A 27,383-nucleotide genomic window follows, 5' to 3' on the forward strand; every position below is an offset into this window, starting at 1 on the left:
AATATTTTTTTTATATCACATATCACTATACTAGCAGTATAAAGCAGTGTCTTTCTGAAAAGTAAAATCACAAAAATACTTAATTCCGACGAAAATTCTAATAGGAAAGCCCCTAATCAAATGGCAAAATCAAAATCTCAAACACATCAAACGAATGGATACAACTGTCATATGCCTAGCTTGGTATAGGCATTTCCTATGTAGAACACGGTGGATTAAACCTGGTTTTAAAGCTAGCTAAACCTATCACTTGTATGCCAGTCGCATAAAATTCCAATACATTGACAAAGATGTCTGGACAATCAAATTGAAAAAAATAGGGAAAATGTCAATAATAAGGGTACAACATTGTATTATCATCTAAATCACTCTAGAAACAAACAAATATATTAAGAACCATGACACAAAACCTTAATGACGGGATGTATAAGTACAGAGCCACTCTTATGAAGATCAAAGCAGAACTTATTAGAGACGCATTGATGAAGTTTTAAAAAATAAAAAAGGTTAATAAATACAAATTACACAGTATATTCAATCACGTATGAATTAGTTATAAAACGTTTCATCTGCATTGGATCACGTTGAATAATTTATAAACTGTTTCACGATTCATTCTTATTATTTATAAAACATTTCTTCTCTATCAGGATTCACTTGAAATATTTATAAAACGTTTCATCTCTATCAGAAGAAGAAGAAAAACATTACATTATTGATCTGTGGTAGCAAAATCTTGAATTACTATAATACCACGTAAAGCAACAATGTCACGGATTGGAGGAAATTAGGAAAAGTATCATCCCTTGTATCTAAACTGAGAAAAAATAAACTATTTGTTGTTAAAAAATAGTGTATTTTTTTTGTTATGGATACGCGAAACGTTTTTTCTGAATAAGGAATTTATTCTATAAAAATTGTCTGTACATGGATACTTCGCGGTAGTGATTACATATAACGTCAACAAAGTTCATCTTAATCTAACTTTTAACTGCAGTGTCATTACTTTCAGATGGAGTCTGGGGACGGTTCGGAAAACATTACATGTAACATAACAAACGGTAATAAGACGGAATGCATGTGTGTAGTGGATTTTGAACATTATTCGCCATGTTACGTAGTAGTAGCTGTGATTTTACTAACTGCTATTTTTATAATGGGGTTTGTTGGAAATATTCTTGTTATAACTGTCGTCATCAAACGCCGCAGTATGCATACGACTACAAATTGTTATCTTTTAAGTCTCGCCTTCGCTGACATGTTGTTATTATTATCAGCCGCCTTACCCGCTACAGCTGAACCGTTCTTTAAGCGCGCCGAATGGCCGTATGGTCACGTTTTATGCTCAATAATGGTTTTCGTGCAATATTTTGGAGCTAACGCATCAGCGCTTTCTATAACAGCCTTTACAATTGAAAGATACATTGCTATATGCCATCCAATGAAAGCTCAAATCATGTGCACAACAGAACGTGCAAAGAAAATAATAATAGGACTCTGGTGTTTTGCTCTGATGTATTGTGCACCTTGGTTAGGTCTTAGTGAAATTACATGTGATATAAACCAAAAGGGTGAAACGATGCAATCCTGTAGTTATAGACTAGAGAGAAAACAATACAGGGTATACTATATGATAGACCTTGTTATTTTTTATATTGTACCGTTGGTGATCACTGCAGTGTTATATTCATCTATTGTGCATATGTTATACAATACAACTATATATTGTTCTCGGCGGAGAAGATCTATTGACAAACGAAAACGGACAGCTGTATATTCTAGACGCCAGGTAAGCAATACAATACTACAAACTACATCTCCTAAACGTTAGGTAAGCAATAACACATACTGTTTCATACACGGCATGTTTTACACGTGTTACTGGTGACAACAGCTAGTCCTTCGTTCGATCACATTTGACATGCAAAAGTTTAATAATTAAAAAAAAGAAGATAATAATCTAAATTGTGTGATGTTATTAGAATATATGTAAATTGTGTGATTCGTGTTCAAGGTGTTGTTAATTATTATAAAGTGTTGTACAAAATTAATTAAGATAATCACGGATACAAATAAATATTCCGTGTAATGCACGAAGTTCGCAGACACGCCTGTGGCAATGTTCGTCCGCAACTTTTGGGGTTGAATAAAAATCCACCCGTATGAATTAAAGAAGCGAAGTCCATACTGTTTGTAGAGAGATGCTCTAGTGGAACGCAAGCTTTTTGTCCCTGATCTCTATTAACATATCATCTTTCATCAATAGCAGTTCGAATTTTTCAAAATACTTTACAGAACCCACTTAATCGATGCATTGTTAAAGTGTACTTTTTTTGTTTGTTAGACCGTTACTGATTTACCATCACACTATTTTTTCCAAATTATATTACTACATTTATAGTTCTGCTATTCCACTGTTTAGTTGGTTCCATTATATATCTTTAAAGGCAATAAAGTCTAAATGCTCGTACGCTCAAGGATCATATGAATAACGGTGTTGTTGATATGATATTGATATCTTTATAAACCACATTATAAAGCTACACATTTGAATTACAAAAAAAAATGATTAGCTATTGCTTGATATTATAAATGCTCGTTATTTTGTGTATAGTAAACAATTAAATGATTGATATCCCGATTGGGATTAACTATGGCTCTGATTCTTTCAATTTTGTAAACCACAGTGAACGTTTATGTCTTAAGTGCATAAAGACCAAACAAAACACTACGCGATGCACGTATTTGTTGTATATTTGAGTCTCCTAGACATGTCGGTTGTTGTCTCACAGGGAAATTAAAATTCCGCCTGTTTTGGCATTTAAAACTTTGAAATTATATAGTCAGATCAAAAGTCGATATAGCAGGTGCATAACTCTATGTCCCGTGGAAGTAATTTTGCAAGTTTTGTGGAATATTGTCATCTGTTTACAAATAGTTTAACCAACTAAATTAATCAGAAATTGAAAAGTCAACAGTTAGTTAAATAAAACTCAAGTATTAGTTAAATTCTCGTAGAAAAAATGTGCACAGTTAAATTCTATAGAGCCGTTTTCAAGGAGTTTTTTTTAAAGGGATGGCTACATTATCTTGAATCTTGAATCTTAAAAACATATTATTGATTTCAAATCTTTAAAAGTTGCTCAAACATTACATCGCAGATTTTACCTTCGCGACGCCGTATAAAGATTATGATCCTGATTTAGAGTACTATTGCTCGCAATTTCGTTAGCTTAAAATATCCTGATAAATTTCAGTACAATTTTTTATTACGTCAATTGGAAATAGTCTCCCTTATAACATTGACCTAATATTTTATTTTGTTGCTTTTTAATATTTTCCACGGTTTAGGATTACATCTCTAAATATATTTGGTTGATATTGTCCTAATAATTTAATTGAATTATAATAATATGTAATATAACAAAATCAGTATAAACTCGTTACACAGTATGCAATTTCTCGTAACAGGACAATTGCACACTATGTAACATATAATTTGTTGTAAAAGCATGTTTTCATTGTCAAAGACCGTATATTGACCTCTTATATTTCATTTGGTTTTGGACTGTGTTCAAATATTTAATTACAAAAATCAATCATAACATAAAATCTGTTAGCTGTATTAAAGATTCGTGTACAATCCTAAAATAACTATCCGATAAAGTCATACAAGGATACACATCGGAAATGACAACAGTATGTGCGAAAACTATGATAGGAGAAGGGACAAACATATACAAAAACGGAAATTACTAAATATACATCGATCATCTATCTGAGCTTTGTAAAAGTTTAATTTTACTTTTGAAGATAGTAGATAACACGCGAAATGATAATAAATAAAGTCAATCATCCTGCTGAATAAGTTCAATATTTTGAAAATTTTGCATTTAAAATAAAAACATGTTTGCATGTGTCATTTTTACAGAGCCCATAGGAAATTAAACATATTTCAGAATTCATAATTTAGAAATCAATTTTTTATTCGAGAAATTGGTAGATCCCTATTTTAACCATAAAATTTTAAACATGATTGATTTCTATAGAGGCGATGAACGCATAAATAAGAATTTAATCTACTTTGTTTTAGTTTGAATTTTAATGTACTTCCATGGATTAAAAGTGCGTCAATTAAAATAGTTTGCTGATAGCGAAATACATTTAATAATAAGATTGATGATTTATCATTGTTTCATAACATCTCGACAGAATTTCCATGTTTTATTTTGTTACAAAATCAGATAGCAATATTCTTTGTTTTGTTCAAATATAAACCGATTTGAAAATTTGCAAGGCTTCTTTAGCCTTAGTTTTTGATGCGACTGACTGTCATACAAGTGATAGGTTTAGCTGGCTTTAAAGACAGGTTTAATCCACCATTTTCTGCATAAGAAAATGTCTGTACTAAGTCTAAGTTTGGGCTTTTGATTTTGACATTCTAATAGGAAAAGTAAAATCACAAAAATACTGAACTCAGAGGAAAATCAATTCGGAAAGTCCATAATCACATGGCAAAATCAAATAACAAAACGCATAAAAAACGAATGGACAAGAACTGTCATAGGAACTTTCCTTTTTGAATTTTGTCGGAGTTTAGTATTTTTGTGATTTTACTTTTTGCAAAACCGTTGAAATACTCAAAAACTCTTTTTAGTGTTCTGAATGAAGTTATTTGTTGAACTTTTAATCTAGAAGGATTTGTTTCTATCTGAGTTTAGATTAAAAACAATATCGATTAGTTTCTATGTTCAATGTTTTGAACATAAAATAGTCCCGAAGGTTTGAAGCTAAAATATTTTAAAAAAAAGGGTACCATCATGAATCATTATATAAAATTAACAAATATACTCACTTTCATAAACATAATGACAGTTTGGCATGTTAGTACTGAACCTAATAGGAAGCCGTTCACCTTAGAGACATGATTTCTGTCATATGATATTAAGTTTAACTCTGATAGCAAAATGCTCTTTATAAACTATGGAACTAAATTTAATGTATCTTCAGAGAATTTTATCATGCGAGGTAACATGAAATTATTATTGAAATGAAGTAATGTCCTTTGTCGTTAGTACAAATATATATTTACAGTACATGTAGGTGTTCATTCCAAACAATTGCTGATCTTACAAAGTCTAAAAATTGAATAATCTAATTATTTAATTTGCAACACATTGTTCGTGAAAATAATGTAGAACGCAGTTGAAAGTCTTAAAAGTAATTGACATTTTATATCATACATTCAAATACCATAACACTTTCCATGTTTTCCTACATCAGATTCACATTTCGGCAATATTTGTTATTATTTTATGGCAAATGTTTTTTGTTTTTTTTAATTGGCTAATACCATAGGAAATCCTCTTTGATAAAACGTTAGATTCACCGCGCCAAAAATCTAAGAAGTTAATATAAGTTGGAACAGAGTCCGTGTACCTAAATAAAATTCGCAATTTTTTTCGTTTTCTTCTTGTTTTCGGAGTATTTTTCTCTTTTTTTCTTTTTCTTTTGTGTATTTGTTTTTAGTTAATGCTCTTCATCTTTGTACTTAGTTGGCTTAAAGTTTATAACTATTTTGATCTGAGAGTCACTGATGAGTCTTATGTAGTCGAAACGCGTCTGGCGTATTAAATTATAATCCTGGTACCTTTGATAACCAATTAAAGTTTTTGAACAAATACTAGAAAATTGGAGAAAGATAAAAAGTCATATAATAAAACAATTGTTAACTTGTGATTTCAGTTGATACAATGGTTTATCGACGCCTGAGATAACATAAAAAATGTGTTGCACACTGAATAACGCGCGTAGCGGGTTATTTAACAGTGTGCACCACCTATGATATAACGAGTTGAAAATCAAATGACGTTAAAGTGCTTTTACATAATTTTGTCACTTCGGAAATAGTGATTTTATCTTAAAAGGTCGAAAACCGGATTTCAATTTGTTTTTGTAATGCAACATCTGATACCACTTTTACTATGAGACATTAAAAAAAACAGTTAATCACAAAAATTGAAAGCGAAAAAGATTGCAAGAACAGATAAAGTCGTTGCAATCAATGTAATTTCAGGCCTTTTTATGTAGCATTTACCCTTTAGAATAAATATTCGTGTCTAAAACCAAAGGCTGTTTTCGCATGACTTCCCCCATATGCGTTTCTATTCATGATACCTACACATACTACAAGTCTGGGTACTAATGACAGTAATAAAATTGAGAATGCAAATGGGGAATATGTCAAAGAGACAACAACCTGACCAAAGTGCAGGTTATAGCCAAAAAACCACCAATTGGTCTTCATTGCCGCAAGAAAATCTCGCATTCGGAGGTGGGCCTCAGCTGGCTATCGTTTCACAAAGAATCGTACGACAATCTTAGATCGTACTACGTCGGACGTCGTTTTTGACCGTTTCATAAACAATCGTTAGTCGAATTTTATCGAAAGTTTGATCGTAAACTTACGAGTATTAAAAGGCAGTCGCAGGTTAAATCGTAGTGATTTTACCTGTCGACAATTTGTTAAAATCAACAACATTTCATTATCTTTCATTATCCCAAAGAAAAATAAGTTTCTTTGGATGATTAGAATACATGTATTTATGTATTTTGTCCCAATCACAAGTAACTGAAACTTTAAATTCCTGAAATAATCGTACTTCTCTGTACATTTGCCTTTTTTTTCCTTTAACTAAAAGCAGCATCTAACTTCCAAAAGTCCAAATATTTGACCATAAAAACAAGTGATTGGGCTATAGCGAGGGGTCGGTACGTCCTGCCACGGTGCATGCATCTAACTAACTGTACTAAATACTCAGCAAAAAAGAAAATAATAAAAGCTTATTTACTAGTTCTACAGCATGTATCACTCATGTTTAACACGGTCTTTGTATTATGAAGATAACAATAAATACATATGTCTAGCTTTTAATTACAATCCGAAGTCTAAGACCCCCTCACTCCTTTCCAATCTAATGCATGTCCTGCGGTTATACCCTACAGCGGAGGACGATGCTCTTTATTAATATACATTTTTGTATATATATTACGATTATTTTAAAACAGTCCACAAATTGAGAAAACAATAATTTATAAGCAAGTACATGAGCTCTGTAATGGTATGAATCCATAGTTTCAATGTGATTTACTAATTACATCAGTTGTTTTTCGCTCTATCAGGTTCGCGTTTTTTTTAGGTATGCAATACCTGCTTTGATCTTTCTAATAATTCTAGGTTTAAAAACTATGATAATAATTCGATTTGCCATTTTGGGATTGTTTATGCTTATTAATATACTTATCAAATTCCAATTTCAAATTAAGGAGGTTGTAGGCATAAAAATCCTAAATTTTCCAATCCTAAATATGTTTTATTCATTTTCAATTTTTTTAAGGTAACGAGATTCTTATTTTTAAGCATTCAAGTGGATGGAAGGAAACATTATAATTTCTTTATTTTTTCAAGTTCATACCTTGATGAAAGAAAGAAAAACAAACTCTCTTTCAAAAACAAAAAAAAATACAAAACTATTATTATTATATGGTCTCATTGACATTTACCGTCACTCCATTTCAGCTTCAGATAAATTTACTCTCCTCGAAGTCAAGATCTGGTTGAAAGTTAAAATTTGGGAACTTAAGAAATGAGCCCGAGCGAAAATATTTTCTCTGTGTAAAAATATTACATTTCTTTATTGTATAGGCAGCGCACAGTATGTTGTTTATTGATTATGCATCACCACGTCAAAAATAGTGTGTTTATTGTATACAGATTTGCTAAATATTTGAAAACAAAATAATTGCCCCACTCCCCCCAACCTTTGAAGAATTAAAAAGAAGTTTGATAGTCCTCCTTTACATTTCTAAATTTTTACAAGGCTTCCTTCCACTCACTCTTCGGTTACAGTTCACGGGTGTTATTCGGTTAATCGAGAGAAATTATCGTGAAAGAATACTTAAAAGTGGTCAAGAATTGCGATTGGTATGTAATTCATTGAAATTTTACTTAAAAATTTGTAAAAAATCTGTTGTTTTTTTCTAAATGCGGGATTATTCAGAGAATGTTTTTTTATGTCTGTCATAATGATTCAACTTTCTCAATGACACTGTGCAATTAGATAAATAAAATATGCAGTACTTTAGGAGAAAACACAAAAGGCGCAACCCAAGTCTGTGGATTTATTAAAAAAAGAAGACATCTTGAACCTATAACGACTACATTCCAGTATATAGTTCTATATTTGAAACAGAATCTTTGGTGTGACCAATTAAACAATAACATTAATTCACGAATGTGCGTAGCTCATGAGTTAATTATGAGTGTTGTTTGGTCACGAGTTGAATATTTGTCGAGGAGGAGTTAAATAACCACGTTTATTTCACATGTGAAAATATAGGTCTTTTTTTCACTGGGAAATTCCTAATACCCATGGCACGTAGTGTAACGGGAATTAATTTTCTTCTCACGTAGTAGTTCGAAGGCGTATACATTTGTTTGCGTGGGAAAACATTATTGTGTTAAATGATAGGTGTATATATGGTCATTTCTAGACCTGTCTTACATGAATGAACATCAAATGTTTTAACATGTACGTTAAGAATAGCAATTTTACTTTCTTATAAATTACAATAACATCATTCACTTCCGTAATGCAAACCATAGCTTGTATTAACGACCAATGAAGAGGACCAATGATACGAAATTAAAATATTTATTCAAGTAAAATGATACTTCGTTATCGAACCATTTGATACTTATGGTTCTTGTAGTTTAAAACGACTATCTAGAGTGATATTTATATCGAATCATTATGGCAGTAACAAACTTTTATAAATACAAAAGTAGGCAATAGAGGTGCCTTATTAGGTAACATAAAAATAAGATGGGATAGGATTGTCAATGAGACGACTATCCACCAAAGTTCAAATTAAGGGGATGTAAGCAGTTAAAGGTCACTGTACCGCAACGACAAAGATTAAAACCTATACCGTGTAGTTGGCTATAAAAGGCCCCGACAAGAGAAAAAGAGAAAAATAACAACCTAAGTTACGAAAAACAAATATCACAGACACGAACCAACGCAAACTACTGAAATACAGGCTCATGACTCTGTACGGTCAAATACCAAATGTAGAGTGGTTAAATATGAAAGTGAGTGCTCAACGTACCTTCAAGATTCTCAATACCTTACAAATATTTTAAACCATCAAAAAAGGAATACATCGACGTTACAAAATGTTTAAAGTGAAAATCGCCCCAAATTAAGAAATAAGTTATGAAAATAGCGACAACCATTTTTAGAGATGAAATATACCAAAAGAGGACCCTCGCCACGGATTTTCTATAATGCCAGGGATATGAACATATCGCGGGATCAATTTTTCATTTCTAAAAATTCAACGTTACACGTTTTTCAATCTCGATAAGTGGATTTGAAAAAACTTGAAAAAAGATTATTAAGCACTTGTATTATTGTTGAAGGGTTTGCTCATTGATAAGATAAATAATTATTGAAAGGTTTAAACCAAGATAACTCGATATTCTATGATATTGAACTATAGCTGCTCTAAAGATGTATGCATCTAGATAATATCAGGTATTACTCATACTCCATTGCTACATATATAATTAAACTCAAATTGAAATTGTCGACAGTTCGTCGAACGTGATATACACCAGGTTATGTATTTTAAATAATATTTAACGGGACAAACTTTACAAGGTTTTGAAAAACATCAAGTATATATTTTGCGGTCTTATAAATATATACAGTCGGAAACCAGGTTGAAATAGAACAAAAGAATCGAAGCTCTCTATTAGAGAAGGCGATAAATGTTTACTGTATTGTTTACTATAGTGACAAATTTTTAAAAAGTTAATAGAAACAGACAAAACTGCAATTTTCTTCTCAATTACGAGGTGTTTTATTTCAAAAACACCATTTGCATAAGTTTTCAATTTATCTAGTACATAGTTAAGCAGAACAATTAGATATCAAGTCGACGACATGGGTATCTTTCAAGTTGGATGACAAAAATGCATAACCTCCGATTTTTTTGAAAAAATTACCACGGACGGAAAAGATATCAACCTATTAGTTCAGTAATTTTCGTGTCTGCCCTTCCATTATGTGACTGAAGAAAAAATTCCAAAAAATAGGTAACAATTGTATCGAAAAGAGAAAATCGAGTGCACCTTTTTATGTTAGGGCGTGTTTGAGTTGAGTATTTTGTCTTGATATCGTTCAAAGTAAGAATATTTCATACATCGTCTCGCTTCAGATTCTATCATTTTTATATATTAAAGCTACAGGTTGACTTTATAACACAAAAAAATAACAGTACTAAAAGATGAAATATATGGGTCAAGTGAAATACCTATCTAATGAGTCACAAAACCAGGGAAGGTGTGTTCGAATAGCTATTTTTTTACTGAAAGTACTTGACGACAGTCTTACAAGTTAAATGATGAAAATGCATATCTTCGAAAAATTCTAATTTTTTGTGTGTGATAACTAGGGTTTATAGTCTTCAACCACTAAAAAAATCTAGTCTGCCCTTCCACGAAATATTTAATTAGATTTTTTTTAAATGTTTATGATTTTTCGAAAATTCCACCTAACAACCGATCAGACAATAGTTTTAAGTTGAATCAATGCAGACAATATCATTAACTGATGCTCATTAGCTAGTTGATACATTTGTCTTTTAAAATATAACTGACATATAAGGATCGTATTGGTGCAATGTGGATAAATTTATCGGTTTCCAAGAGCAAAATTGGTAGCGCGTCATCGCTAAAATGGCTTCCAATTTTACGATTGTGAAAATGAACTGGCGTAATGGGGAGATAATTTTGACGAAGTAGGATCCTGACTGTATATGATAAGCGAAACGGAAAGACATATTTTTACACTTTCAATTTAAAACTCGGGGTAAAATATTTATCACAGGATGAAATAAAGTAGTTTTTACATTTTAGAAAGCCATATACCATTCCTAAGATTGTATGGCCGAAAAAGCTAAATTTTTTGAAGCGCGGTATGGGTACTGTTTTCATTTGGTTTCGTTACGGTAAATACAACAGGTTCATGTATTCAGTCAATTCAATTTCAAAATTTTAATTCCTACTTTCATTCAGCTACCTTGGGCCTCTATTAGTATTTTCAAAAATATTTCTATAACAGTAATTCATGCATCGTTTGTTAATATGTTTCATATGTGTTTCGTGTTCTTGTTTTATATAGATTACCCAGTTGGATTTCCTGTTTAATTGTTTTACACTTGTCATTTTCGGTTAGTTTATAACTTGTTGTTCGGTGTGAACCAAGGCTCCGTGTCGAAGATTGTTTTTTTGACCTATTATGGTTTATATTTACAAGTTGTGACTTGGATGGAGAGTTGTCTAATTTGCACTCATACCACATCTTCGTATATCTTTTAAGATATTTTTTTTTATCAAAATATGAAAATCATACTCATTAAAGTACATTTGTCTGAAATAATTAAATGCACTTATAATTAAAAGATAATGATATTGATACAGTTTTAAAACTAAATTTCATCTGATATGCAAACATTCAAAGTTCAATTCGGCAGAATTATGTAATTATAAAAGTACATCACAATCAATTGATGTTTTACTGTTCATTAAAATATCTGATATACTTGATCATATCTCGTTTAAAAGAAATCTGCATAAACCTTATGCAATTGATTACATGTATGTAAATAGTTATTGACATTGTCGTTTATTACTGTGATGTTTTTATCACTCACTATGGTGACCTTTTTTGTGAATAAAGAGTAAGGGTACGTTTCCTTTGACTTGGTCGCTCTTTCAGAACAAAAAATTCTCGAACATGTTTGAAATGTAAAGCAGAGACTGAGAAACAGCCATTACTTTTTTCCGACGATTTTTTAAAAATAGACTTATTGCTATATAAAAACTTAGTGAGTACTTTAAATTGTTGCAGATAATTTGTTAAACTATTGAAAATTTTACGTTACATTCAACATCGAAACTCATCATAAGCCGAAATGACTTAATTGAAAGCTGAATAATGTACTTCAAATTTGACGTTGGGTTTGAAAAAAAATGTTATTATTATCAATCATTGGCTACAAAACCGAAAAAAACAATCAAAGTCCTTCAAAATAGCAGTGTTGAGGTGCCGTTACGCATCTTGATATTTAAAATTCGAAAATAAATCCAAACTATAGCATAACAAAGTTCGTAATTTCTCTTTTTAGTAGATGACATTTGCTTTAATGCTAGTATTTTCCCAGTTGAGTTCATTGAAACCTTTCATAGACCATTTTTTCATACTTAAACGAACTGCATCAGATTGATTTCATAATACATCCATTTTAATGTGTTATATATTTCGCTTGCAGCAAATACCAAATTAATCTTCTGCACTGACTGTTCGTCAATTAAAAACCTTTCACATTGTCATTTGTTGAGTAGACATTATGTTACAGTTATTATGCTTTGTAGTCCACAAAACATTCATAAGCAATATTATCGGACCACAGATGAATTATCACGTTGTGATTGGTTAAATGTCGTCACGTGATGACCCCCTATGAGACCGTATGGGGTTAGTAAGTTTCATATGGGGTTCATGACGCGTTAATGGCGACGTCATCTATTAATGTTGTTGTGTGTCATTGTTTATTTTTCAACAAAACGCCGCAGAAAAAAGTCCAGCGTCAGATAAATTCGTTATACGGTTTACTACTGACCCCCCACGCATCCATAGAGGGTGAATAAAATTCAGAGGGGACTCGGACTCCGGCCTCACCCCCTATGAATTTTACTAACCCTATATGGATCCGTATGGGGTCAGTAGCGAACCATATAACTTATAATGGTGATTGTAAACGTTGTTCCTCAATTAAATGTATCAATGAATACATTTTAAATGGCTTTGAAAAGACCATTAACCTGACCGAAGGCTAGAAGTAAAAAAAGTAGTTTAGATTACGTAATACTACAATATCCGGAGACACTGCAATACATCATGAAAACTATATGCAATCCTTGCCTTCCTCTCAACATTGAGATGACACATATTTTCACTTTATCCTTTTGTACTTTGTTTCTGTAAATACTATAAGAATAGATATGGAAGGAATCAATCTCTGTTACACATGTCAAAGTTGCAATAGATCTAATAACACATTCCATTAGGAACATGGCTATTATTATATTATAGTTCGTTTCTGTGTGTGTTACATTTTAGTGCTGTGTTGTTGTTGTGTCGGTGTTCTTCTCTTATATTTGATGTGTTTTCCTCAGTTTTAGTTTGTTATCCGGATTTGTCTTTTTCTCTCAATCGATTGGTGAATTTCGAACAGCGGTATACTACTGTTGCATTTATTCATCATAATTAACAGATGGGTGACGTCCTAACTTATAAATAATTAACTTGGACTGCTCTCTAAGTTAACTTTAGAAACAAATTGCAGATTTGCACGTGGATTTTAATCTTATCTGACTAAACCTACTTGTAGGTCTGCTTTATTTCAGGACCGATGCAAATCAAGCATAGCTTGTAGTTCGGTGTGAGCTTAGGCCGTACATTGAACTATAATGGTTTACTTTTATAAATTGTTATTTGGATGGAGAGTTGTCTCATTGGCACTCAAACCATATCTTTCTATATCTACATAAGACCTGAAGAAATGTAATTTTTACCAGACAAGACCAGTAAATAGGTCTACTGGTAATATGTTGGTGGACTATTTGACAGACCAATAACAAGTCTGCATATGAATCAGTCCTATTTTACTTTTCACTAGCTTGCATAACACATCTTATTTTCATAATGCTAATTTGTGGATAATGGAAATGAAAAACAAAGTTGCATTAATGTCTATTTGAAATAAATAAGATTCCACCAACGTTTACCATGTTTATGGTGTTATATTATATTTTACATCACTCGAGAATTTGATTTGAAGTATTCAAAACGTTAGAAAATTAACGTGGATTAAATCCGATTTTTAATTGACAACATGTGTATGTTGAAGACTGATATAAAACAACTCGGTATAAACATGCGGTTTGCTTACAACATCAGACAGCCGTTTCTACAACATGTCGATATAAAAGTCGCCCAGCCAAATCCATTATTGCCATGAATTGATTGAAAATGGGAATATAATAATAGTTTTCGATGCAAGCTTGATCCTTCTGCGCAATCGAAGGATAGGAAAAGAGAAAACAAACATTTGTAAACGTGCCTTCTAAGTGATAGGTATAAAATTATGTATATGATTTTTTTTACTGGCTGTATCAAAAAATGTACATGCACGTCTAACTGAAAACGGTTGGTAGAGATTGTCATTCGTGAGGTTTTTTTTTTACATAGATCAAAATAATGAGAATTTGTATTTCCGAAACAGGTCAAAAACCTTTTAATATATACAAGTTGATCAAACTAGCCTGGTGTAGTTCGCGTTGTCATATCTTCAATATATATTTAGGATAATTGATAAATGCAGAAAAAGTTTGTGTGTGTTATTTGAATAAGCAAAACTAGAACTAATACTGTATGTACACTGAAGATTGTCCCCCAGCATTAAATTGTTTCATTGGATATACGAGTTAGTAAATAACTGTTCATTTACCCCGACAGGTTCTTATCCTTCATTCTCAATAAGGAAACACACAATCCTATCATTACTGTCGATATTCGTATTAATAAGTAGATAATTATAAGTCTAGGAAGACGTTATATTGGCCAGATTAAGATATAATATTCGAGGTCTAAGAATAATTATCTAATTGCATACGGTTAAATCAGGATCCAGGTTTTTATATGGCGTATTTCAAGAATGTTAAGAAATGAACAAAACATATTTAATAGTATGCAATAAGTCACGATAAATTCGTCATTATATTCATAGACCTCAAACAATTTGTTTGTTTTCTTTTCTTGTCTTTTGTCAATCATATAAAATTAATAATATCAATCGTGAAATAAAAAAAAAAGATGGTCAGATATGTAAGCACATCGTATATCATCAATGTTGATACTTTGACTTTGACTAAACAGGAAATAACAAACAAAAAAGCATAAGAATTGAATGAAAAGAGACAGAGAATATACGTCAATATCAATCAGCAACCACATATACGTCAACATCTACAAGTCTTAATGACTAGGTTAGATAATATTGAAAAGTCACGAGGTTTAATGGCCAGTATGGTACAATGAATTTTTATTTAAAGTGACAAATATAAAAAGGAAAATATGGTATGATTGCCAATGAGACAACTCACCACAAGGGACCAACTGACAAATAATTAACAACTATTTGCCAACGTACGGCCTTCAACAATGCGCAAAGCCCATACCGAATAGTCAGTTTTAAAAGGCCCCGAAATGACAAATGTAAAATAATTCAAATGAGAAAACTAACGTCATATTTATGTACAGAAATGAACGAAATAACAAATAAGTTACACATCAACAAACGACAACCACTAAATAACATGCTCCTGACTTTGGACAAGCACTTTCACAAAGAATGTGGCTGTCTTAAACATCGGGATCTAAAAATCTAAAAATCTGAAAAATAATGGGTTATTGGTTTGAAAATAAAACACCAAACAAAACTTTAGAAATGCATACATTGATAAGTTTGCAATTTCCCTTTTAAGTAGCTGTCCTTGATTTATTGCTAGTTGTTTCCAGTTGAGTTTATTGAAACCTTTCCATAGACCATTTATTGTCATTCTTAAGTTGACTGCTTCAGATTGATTTCGTAAAACACCAGTTTTCAATGTGCCATATATTTGTGCTGTTCGAAGCTAACAGAAAAAAACTAAATTGATCTTCTGCACTGACTGTTCTTCAGTTAAAAACCTTTCACATTGTCATTTGTTGAGTAGAAATTGGGATAGAGTTATTATGCTATGTAGTCTATAAAACATTCATAAACGATAATGATGACTTTAAACGTTGTTCATCAATTAAAAGTATCAACAAATACATTTTCAATTGCTTTGAAAGAATCATTAATTTAACCGAAGGATAGAAGGAAAATAGTAGATTCAATTACGTAAGACTATGAGCTTTTGCACCACTGCAATAAATCATGAAAATGCATTTGCAATCCTAGCCTTTCACTCAACTGTAGAAAAACACATATGTTTTCCATTAACATAAGTATTTTGCTACTGTAAAACAATAAGATTATCTATGGAAGAAAGACATCTCTGCTTCCTATGCATGTCAAAGTTGCACTGCACACACTAACACATTTCGTCATGACATACAGACGGTTGCAGTCGTAACCTGTACATAATGAACTTGGACTGCTCTCTAAGTTAATTTTCCCGTTTGAATGATTTTACTCTAGTAATTTTGGGACCCTTTATAGCTTGCTGTTCGGTGTGAACTGACGCGTCGTGATGAAGACCCTACTTTGACCTTTAATGGTTTAGTTTTCCATTAAGGTTTGCTTTTCTTTCACGGCTTCTGCAAACCAGGCAAACCTGAAGACATGTCAATTTTTACCAGACAAGACCATTAAACAGGTCTACTGTTAATATATTTTGCGGACTATTTGATAGACCTTTTTAAAAACGTTAGCATTTGAATCAGTCTTATAAATATATCTCTTTTGTACCATCTGCTGAAACACGTATGTGCTGATACCCTATAAAAAGTCATCAAGCATAACAGCGTTGTTTACTAGTTACCGTTAAATCGTGTTTCTATATTTCGCAGAAGACAACAACAAAGTTAACTTCAATAAAAACAAGTCTGGTTCAAATAAATGACTTTGCCATTTGATTCGGGATTTTCCTCGTAGTTCAGTATTTTTGTAATTTTCTTTTCCCTTGTTTTAATACCACATCTTATTTTCATAAGGATCTATTGTGGATAATTGAAATAAAAGACAAGGTCTGCCTAAGGTTTTAAAGAAATCAATACGTTTCCACCAACGTTGATGGGGTAATACTATATTTTGTTTCCTCGACAGGTTTATTTCAAGTATTCAAAAACTTGGGAATTCAAAACGGATTAAATTTGATCTGTAATTAACAACATGTGTATACTGAAGACTGATATAAAAAATATCTAGAGATAAGTACACATTCTTTTTACATAACTACACAACCGTCTCCACGACATGTCGATATCAAAATCGCCCGACCAAATTCCTTATTGCTATGAAGTGTTTGAAAATTAGAAAGTAATAATGGTTTTCGTTGCAAGCTTGGTCATTTGGATCAATCGAAGGATAGGAAAAAAGGAAAACCCATTAGTAAACGTGCCTTCTAAGTGATAGGTATAAAATTGTGTATATGATTTTATTTGCTAGCTGTATAAAAAAGGTAAATGAATTAAAAGATGGATCAAATAATGAGAATTTGTATTTCCGAAACAAATTCAATATAACAGGTCAAACAGCTTTGAATATATAAACAAGTTGATCAAACTATCCTGGTGTAGTTTGCGTTGCCATATCTTCAATATATATTTAGGGTAATTGATAAATGCGGAAAAAAAATTGTGTGTGTTATTTGAATAAACAAAACAAGAACTAATACTGTATGTTACACTCAAGATGGTCCCCAAGCATGACATTGTTCCATTGGATATAAGAGTTTGTAAATTACTGTTCATTTACCCCGACAATTTCTGTATCTCTCATTCTCTATAAGGAAACACCCAATCCTATCATTACCGTTGTTAATCAAATAAATAAGAAGATAATTTTAACTCTAGAAAAACGTTATGTTGACCAGATGTAGAAATGAAATTCGAGGTTTACAAACACTCATCTTATTACATACGGATAAATCAGGGTCCAGGTTTTGATATGGTGTAATTTATATCAACAAATGTCTTCAATTTTGTACTTTTTTGGCTTCATAAATATTTTGATATGAGCGTCACTGATGAGTCTTATTTAGACGAAACGCGCATCTGGGGTACTAAATTATAATCCTGTTGCCTTTGATAACTAATTAAGCAATCAGCAAAAAACTATTTAATAGTGTGCAATAGGTCATAATACAATCTTCAATATATTCATAGACATCAAACGATTTATTATTTTCCTTTCTTGCCTGCTGTCAATCATATGAAAATAATAATATAAATCGTGAAATCAAAAGAGAGATGTTTAGATAATTAAAGCACATCGTATATCATCAATATCAGTGCTCGATTAAAATTCATGGGAACCAGTGAATGGTGGTTGATTTTGTCAATTAAAATTCATTTGAACCAGTGGATGAGGGGTTGATTTTCGCTTCATTTGACTAATCAGAAAATAAAAGACTAAAAATCTTAAGAATGAAAGAAGACAGAACGCATTCGTCAATATCAATCAGCAACCACATACACATCAACGGCTCAAAATTACTAGGTTAGATAATATTAAAAGGTCTCGTGGTCAACGGCCAGTATGGTACAGTCAAATTTTCTATAACTAAGAAGCACAAAAGGCATATAGACAAAGCACGTTAGCAAAAATATTAGAAAAGAACAAAAAAATTACCACAGAACAATGAATAAAGCTGTTTCAGAAAACCACACACCTTTTAGGGTGATATATAATTTTCATAAATAAATTCTTTTGTTTTCGAACAGATTCGCAAAAATGATCTCTATGTTTTTTCTCAGATTATCCTTAATTAGACATGTTTTCAGTATAAATAATAAGAGAACCGGAATCCTTGAATTCTAATTGAGACCAATAGTAAAGGTATGGGTTGCACTGAATATAAGTAAAAATTTGAACTATTAGAAGTTCTTGCCATATAGATATTGAAATTATGCCACACATCTATATATTTTTACCTTTGAAATAAAATAGTGATGCATATAAGCTTTCAATTATAGAATATGATTGGTTTCAAAACTTTATAGTTAAAGTTGTACAGTTTTAGCCGTACAATGAGTTCATATGGTGAAATGAATTATCTATGTTAACAGAAATGCAACCTATGATCCTAACATTTTATTATTATGAGACATTATATATTTTACCAAAGGACAGCATCACTAATATTCAATATCAGTTAAATAATCACTAGTTGACTATTGGTAACCTCGGGGAGGAACGTCATCTATTATATGGCTTTAGGAAACATATCAGAGACATCATGCTTTTTATAATTTTACAAGAACTTTAGTGTTTGGTAACCAGAACAGCAAAAAGTAAAATAACTTTAAATCCGAACTCCAAGGAAAATTCAAAAGTTCCAATCTCAAATGGCAAAATCAAAAGTCTCTAACACATCAAACGAATGGAAAACAACTATCATAGTCGTGATTTGGTAAAGACATTTCTTCCGTTGAGGATGTGATGGATAAAACTTGTTTCCATAACTAACTAAACATCTCATTTGACGCCAGTCTAAATTCGACTAGATACTAGAAATGTTTTCAGTTCTTGTTGTATTTATGAACATCATTGTAATATATCTTGTGTATGCCTTAAAACTTTTATAAGAATAGTATTTATAAAAATCTAATAAAGGGTTATTGTTTCGATTAAATGTATCATTGAAAAGTTTGTAACTTCCCTCGTTAGTAGCTGATTTCTGCTTTATTGCTAGTCTTTTTCAAGTTGAGTTAATTGAAACCTTTTCATAGACCATTTGTTTTCATATTTACATGAACTTGTAATTGTCAATGTGTTATATTTTTTAGCTGTTCGATGCTAACATCAAGCACTAAATTGATCTTCTGCACTGACTTCTTGTCAATTTAAAACCTTTCACATTGGCATTTGCTTAGTAGAAATTGTATTAGAATTATTATGCTTTGAAGTCTATAAAACATCTATAAGCGATAATGGTGATTGTCAACGTTGTTCATCAATTAAATGTATTGATAAATACAAGACATTTTGAATTGCTTTAAAGGATCATTAACCTAACCGAAGGATAGAAGGAAAATAGTAGATAATATAACGTAAATCTTGAAGTTGTTGAGCCGTTGTAATTAGACATAAAAATGTATTTGCAATCTTATGCTTTTACTCAACATTAAGATGACACATATTTTCCCCCTTAACTTATTGTTACTGTAAAACAATAAGAAAAGTTTTCGCAGAAAGACATGTCTGCTTCACATGCCAAAGTTGCAATGCAATCAGCAACACATTAAAACATGACATACAGATTGGTGCAGTCCTAACCTATAAAAAAATTATGTTTATGTTAAAACAATGTTTAGTTGAAAGGCACTATGGATTATTTTTTAAAGGTATTTTACAATGTCACATGGGAATAAACCCGAAGGCAAATAGAATACAATCCTAACGAAAAACAAAATACATTTAAAACTAAGTTCAAACCTATGATTGCGTTGGATATAAACCATTTGTATAAAGTCGTACCTTTTAGTATTTTGCTGTGTTGTTGTATCAGTAATAGTTTGTTCGTGTATGTCAGTCATCACTGTGTCATAATCTCAAAACAAACAAATTTTTAACTAAAAATCACAAAAAGCATCTATCAAATTTAAAAACCACATGCATTGTTTCGCTTGTATGACGTCGGAAATATAAACGTCACATAGGAAGAAATAAACAGTTGGAAATTGTTGGACACAATCCGTTATACAGTTTAAATTAAAAAAAAGAATTCAACAACAGTAACGTTGTACTTCTTTGAAGCAGTAAAACCTATCATATTACTCCTTTAACATAATACAAAAGTAGTCAACTCAGTTACAGATCAATCGGTATTATTTCTCAGATTATATATAATTGGATTCAGGACTGGTAGATATTTCATAATTTTGATCCATGTTTATGATTGCAGTTTATATTGCCAAAACGCAGCTGGGTATGTTTTTCAATTTGCATTTAATGGTATTAAGAAATGCATATTGATAATTTGGTTTACACAAGGGATTACAAAGAACAAAATCGTATTCTAATGACATAATCAAATACCATTGTCAAAAGATGAAACAAATAAAGTGACATATTTATTAATGTATAGTGCACGTAACCGACATATTTAAAAGACAATGTCTGTTATGTCACCTTACACCAAACGTTTATGCTTTTGATAACGTGAGTGATATCATAACGTTGTACTTTTGAAAGGACGTCAAACCGATCCAATTACTCCCTTTATACAATAAGGAAGTGATAAAGACAGATATTTAACAGTAAATATAACTAGAGAAAGGGAGAGTAGATTTGTAATACTTTTGATATCAATACTCCTGATATCAGTTCACTATAGTACAAAGTTCCATGCATAGTGATATTTGTGATAACACTAGGGATTCCAAATGACAAAATTATACTCTAATTTCATCAAAATCTTTCATATTGAAGCCGTCAAATAATACAAATAAAAATTTAGATAACTATAATACCGAACTCAAACGAAAACCCAAAACTGAAAGTCCTTTATCTAATGGCAAAAACTCAAACACATCAAACGAATGAGATCAACTGTCAAATTCCTGACTTGATATTTTCTCATGTAAAAAATGATTGATTTAATCTGGTGTTAAAGCTAAAAATCCCACTTGTATTATGACATGCTTCTTTTGGTAAAGTGCATACAACTGGCATATACAGTTCTTGCAACCTTAGGCGTTACTATTTCAGCGATCAATCAGCGGTCATCGATCAGTCACCGATCAGTCAAGTTCGCGTCAAACTCACGTCAGCAATCCGTCAGACTTATAGTAAAAGTAATTGACTGATCGGACTGATCGGACGGATAGTACCGGTCGACCTTGATGACGGATTGAACTTTAATACGTCACATGATGAACTAATACAAATTACGGAATCTTAGTTTCGTTTAATTTAATTAAAATGGCGACTCGTGAAAATCGGACGTTCAATGATACATTTTATTTATTAATTATTTAGCAAAGTTTTATGAATTGAAATGAAAAGAAATGTACAGATAAAACCTAAATTAAAATATCATCATTAAAGAATGGCCTTTTTCGTTTTATTTAGGTTATATATTTTCAAACCCGGCGAGTGTCTACATCGTGAAATTGATTTTATTATTTTCTAAACATACTCGGGAAAAACAAAATGAAAGGATCAGTTATTGAAAAATGTAGTCTATTTTTTATAACAAATTACAAAAATAAATGCTGTTTTTTTAACAAGAAATATGAATAATTTTAAACAATGCAAACACCATTACATTATATTTTTCTGATAGTCTTTTTTACCTTAATAAAAAAATAACTACTCATAAACAATAAAAAGTACAAAAATCCAATGGTGGTAAACATAAATATATTCCTTAAAAAGAAAGAAATAATTTTAAGCAGATTTATTCTTGAATAATTCACATTTTCTACAAAAAACTTATGAAAATCATTTATAACAACTGATTGCAATTGAAATTACAATATTTTCCAATATGAGAAGAAATATTTGCATTTTTGGCAACGCGTACACAAAAATAATATCTTTTTCCTTAAAGTAAACATAATTTATGAAGAACAACCAATCCTGATGAACAAAAAGTAATGAAATCATATGGCGGTTGATAATTTATATCATAATAAAGCAATAACTGCATTCTTATTCCAAAAAAAATAAAAGTTTAAGTATTTTAAGTCTCATTATATCTCAATTCTAATTAGCAGACTTGTCTCAAGATGGTAAAATAACTGATTTCAAATAAAATAGTATCATTTTTAATAAAAAGAAAAATAATTTTGGTTATTTTAAACAATGCGAATAAAATTTTAGTATGATTTCTTGGACATTCTTTTAATTTTATGAAAAAGAACTATTCTAAACTATAAAAAGTACAAAAATCCAATGGCGGTCAATAATTTTCAGTAAAATGAAGAAATATTTGCATTTTAGGCAACGCGTACAAAAATTTAATATCTTTTTCTGTAAAGTAAGCATGTTTTATGAAGAACAGCCAATCCTGATGTACAAAAAGTACTCAAATCATATGACGGTTAATAATTTGTATCAAAATAAATCAATAACTGCATTCTTATTCCACAAAAATAAAAGTTTAAGTATTTTAATTCTCATTATATCTCAATTCTGATTAGAAGACTTGTCTCAAGATGGTAAAAATAACTGATTTCAAATAAAATAGTATCATTTTTGATAAAAAGAAGAATAAATTTGGTTATTTTAAACAATGAGAACAAAATTTTAGTATGATTTTTCTGATATTCTTTTAATTTTATGAAAAAAAACTATTCTAAACTATAAAAAGTACAAAAATCCAATGGCGGTCAATAATTTTCAGTAAAATGAAGAAATATTTGCATTTTAGGCAACGCGTACAAAAATTTAATATCTTTTTCCTTAAAGTAAGCATATTTTATGAAGAACAGCCAATCTTGATGTACAAAAAGTACTCAAATCATATGACAGTTAATAATGTGTATCAAAATAAATCAATAACTGCATTCTTATTCCACAAAAAATAAAAGTTTAAGTATTTTAATTCTCATTATATCTCAATTCTGATTAGAAGACTTGTCTCAAGATGGTAAAAATAACTGATTTCAAATTAAATAGTACCATTTTTGATAAAAAGAAGAATAATTTTGGCTATTTTAAACAATTTGAACAAAATTTTAGTATGATTTTTCTGATATTCTTTTAATTTTATGAAAAAAAACTATTCTAAACTATAAAAAGTACAAAAATTTAATGGCGGTCAATAATTTTCAGTAAAATGAAGAATATTTGCATTTTAGGCAACACGTACAAAAATTTAGTATCTTTTTCCTTAAATTAAGCTAATTTTATGAAGAACAGCCAATCTTGATGTACAAAAAGTACTCAAATCATATGGCGGTTGATAATTTGTATCAAAATAAATCAATAACTGCATTCTTATTCCACAAAAATAAAAGTTTAAGTATTTTAATTCTCATTATATCTCAATTCTGATTAGAAGACTTGTCTCAAGATGGTAAAAATAACTGATTCCAAATAAAATGGTATCATTTTTGATAAAAAGAAGAATAATTTTGGTTATTTTAAACAATGAGAACAAAATTTTAGTATGATTTTTCTGATATTCTTTTAATTTTAAGAAAAAAAAACTATTCTAAACTATAAAAAGTACAAAAATTTAATGGCGGTCAATAATTTTCAGTAAAATGAAGAAATATTTGCATTTTAGGCAACGCGTACAAAAATTTTAATATCTTTTTCCTTAACGTAAGCATATTTTATGAAGAACAGTCAATCTTGATGTACAAAAAGTACTCAAATCATATGACAGTTAATAATGTGTATCAAAATAAATCAATAACTGCATTCTTATTCCACAAAAAAAAAGTTTAAGTATTTTAATCCTCATTCTATCTCAATTCTGATTAGAAGACTTGTCTCAAGATGGTAAAAATAACTGATTTCAAATTAAATAGTATCATTTTTGATAAAAAGAAGAATAATTTTGGTTATTTTAAACAATTTGAACAAAATTTTAGTATGATTTTTCTGATATTCTTTTAATTTTAAGAAAAAAAAACTATTCTAAACTATAAAAAGTACAAAAATTTAATGGTGGTCAATAATTTTCAGTAAAATGAAGAAATATTTGCATTTTAGGCAACATGTACAAAAATTTAGTATCTTTTTCCTTAAAGTAAGCATATTTTGAAGAACAGCCAATCTTGATGTACAAAAAGTACTCAAATCATATGACGGTTAATAATTTGTATTAAAATAAATCAATGACTGCATTCTTATTCCACAAAAATAAAAGTTTAAGTATCTTAATTCTCATTATATCTCAACTCTGATTAGAAGACTTGTCTCAAGATGGTAAAAATAACTGATTTCAAATAAAATGGTATCATTTTTGATAAAAAGAAGAATAATTTTGGTAATTCTAAACAGTGCGAAAAAAAATTTAATATTATTTCTTTGACATTCTTTTAATTTCACGAAAAAACAACCTATTCAAAACTATAAAAAGTTCAAAAATCCAATGGCGGTCAATAATGACAATTTTCGTAGGAATAAGTTTATGTTAACAGAGTCATATAATACAATTATGTATTATATGTCTTTGATGTTAACAATATTTAATACAAAACTATTAATCAACACAAACAATTTAACGCTCTAAGCATATTATTCTGTTATACTATTTTCACTTTTTTATTGCAACTAATTTTATTACAAATTAACGTGTAAATTAAGGTTTCTTCGTAGAGGTCCGCGTTCATCGTTTGTAAACACTGTCGAGTTCGGTTTACATAAGAATTTAAAATATATACGTATCCGTCCGATCCGTGCATAAATTTAATTTACTGATCGATCGGTGACAGTTGTCAGGGTAACTCTCACATAGGTTATTTGACTTATCCGACGGATCCTATGGGTCACCGATCACCGATCACTCATCGATCAGTCAAACATCCGTCACCGATCATTCACCGATCAGTCAAGTTCACGTCAAACAGTAACGCCTAAGGTTGCAAGTACTGTATCACGGACAAAGTGTGTCACTGTACCACCAATAAATTATGCTTTGTCAACATATATATAAGTGCTAGCGTTCTATTGCACTTCTGTAAAACCTTGAAACTAATCCAATAACGCCCTTTACACCATCTTTTAGAAGTGAACATTTTTGTTCGAATTGTTTTACATTTGTTATTTCGATGCTGCTATAGCTGACTAGCTGATTAGACTTAGTATTTTTCATTGTTTAATGCTTTACGATGACCTATCGTCGTAAAGTTCTGTGTCATTTGGAATCTTTTAAATAGTTTTCTGATTGGCAATCATACAACATATATCTTTAGAGGGATAGTTCTATTGACCTTTTAGCTGCGTTTATGTATTTGGGGCAAGGCTGATAGACATTTCATAATTTTTATGTTAATATTCCCGATAATATTTCACTACAGTACAAATGTTTCTATGGGGAAAACACAGCAGGATTTTTGTTATTTGTATTTAAGGTTATAAAAAATGTATGCTGACAATTCTTTTTCCTCAAGGGATTTCTTAAAATCCTATTATCAGGAGAGAAGTTGTCATATTAAACCGATAACAATGACATGCTTCTGTTAGTACAGTACATATATCAGACAGATATTAAAGACAATATGTGTCATGTCACTGCCAACCATCAAATTATATACAGACATCGCCTTATTGTTTAAGGGAAAACCAATTCTACAATAGAACATAATATGCTACGATATTTTACTACCTTGAAAGTTGATGTTGAGGTCTATCTATTAAATGTAAGAAAGGTGGCTACCCAATCGTTGCAGATTGATACACTTAAAAGAGATGATTTCAGCTTTCCAATTGTGAACTTTCCATTTCTAAGTAGCAACATTCCAGCAGCACCTGCATACGGGGTATATATCTCTCAATTGATACGATATTCCCGTGCTTGCATTTCCTATCATGATTTTCTTGATAGAGGGTTACTGCTCACAAGGAAGCTATTAAATCAAGAGTTCCAAATGGTGAAGTTGAAATCATCCCTTCGTAAATTTTACGGACGCCATCACGAGTTGGTTGACCGTTATGGAATAACCATTTCACAAATGATATCGGATATGTTCCTCACGTCGTAACTACAATCCCCTTCCCTTTCATGAATTTGACCTACCGAATTAGACTATTTACCGGATTTGTAATCACATAAGCAACACGACGGGTGCCGCATGTGGAGCAGGATCTGCTTACCCTTCCGGAGCACCTGAGATCACCCCTAGTTTTTGGTGGGGTTCGTGTTGTTTATTCTTTAGTTTTCTATGTTGTGTCATGTGTACTACTGTTTTTCTGTTTGTCTTTTTCATTTTTAGCCATGGCGTTGTCAGTTTGTTTTAGATTTATGAGTTTGACTGTCCCTTTGGTATCTTTCGTCCCTCTTTTAAAAACTATTAACTCATATAATCTAACCTGTCAGATCCCTTTGATTTGTGAATAAACAGAAGGTTAAAGCAGTATACCAAAAGAATATAAGTTATTTGAAGCGTGTAATTAGTGTTTTTGTTTTACAAAAGTGCCGCAGTAAATACAGTGTTATTTTCGTTTTGCATTCGATAATTACAGCATGACAACGCACAAGTTACATATTCGAACATTAAATTAACAACAAGCATGACGATTTAAATTATAGAAACGAATTGAGTGAATGCAATGATGCGAAAAATTAAACTTTGGTTTTTTAACATTTTAGCCCGTTGCATGTATGTTTTATAAAAGTTCGTGTACCTAATCGCACGTGGGACTGTTCAATGCTTGTCACTTAATACCCACTAGGCATACACGATTTTTATGTTTTGTCACATAAAGTTATAAACTGCTGCCCCTTACTTAATAAGAGCTATTTGATGAAAGAGAAAAATGAGACATAGGATAACCAAATTCATTAGAAGAAGCAAACTGAT

General features: G+C 30.8%; 1 protein-coding gene across 1 annotated transcript in view; it reads left to right on the forward strand.

Moving 5' to 3' along the window:
• Positions 1-1,673: 1,673 nt before the first annotated feature.
• The window catches only part of LOC143078809 (tyramine receptor Ser-2-like), a 73,009-nt gene continuing 47,299 nt past the window's right edge, over positions 1,674-27,383 (forward strand). Inside the window, exon 1 of the mRNA XM_076253792.1 lies at positions 1,674-1,789. Coding sequence (XP_076109907.1) covers positions 1,703-1,789 — 87 coding nt within the window. The 5' untranslated portion in view covers positions 1,674-1,702. The remainder of the gene's footprint in view (positions 1,790-27,383) is intronic.

The sequence above is a fragment of the Mytilus galloprovincialis genome, chromosome 6 (assembly GCF_965363235.1).
Source record: "Mytilus galloprovincialis chromosome 6, xbMytGall1.hap1.1, whole genome shotgun sequence".
NCBI lineage: Eukaryota > Metazoa > Mollusca > Bivalvia > Mytilida > Mytilidae > Mytilus > Mytilus galloprovincialis.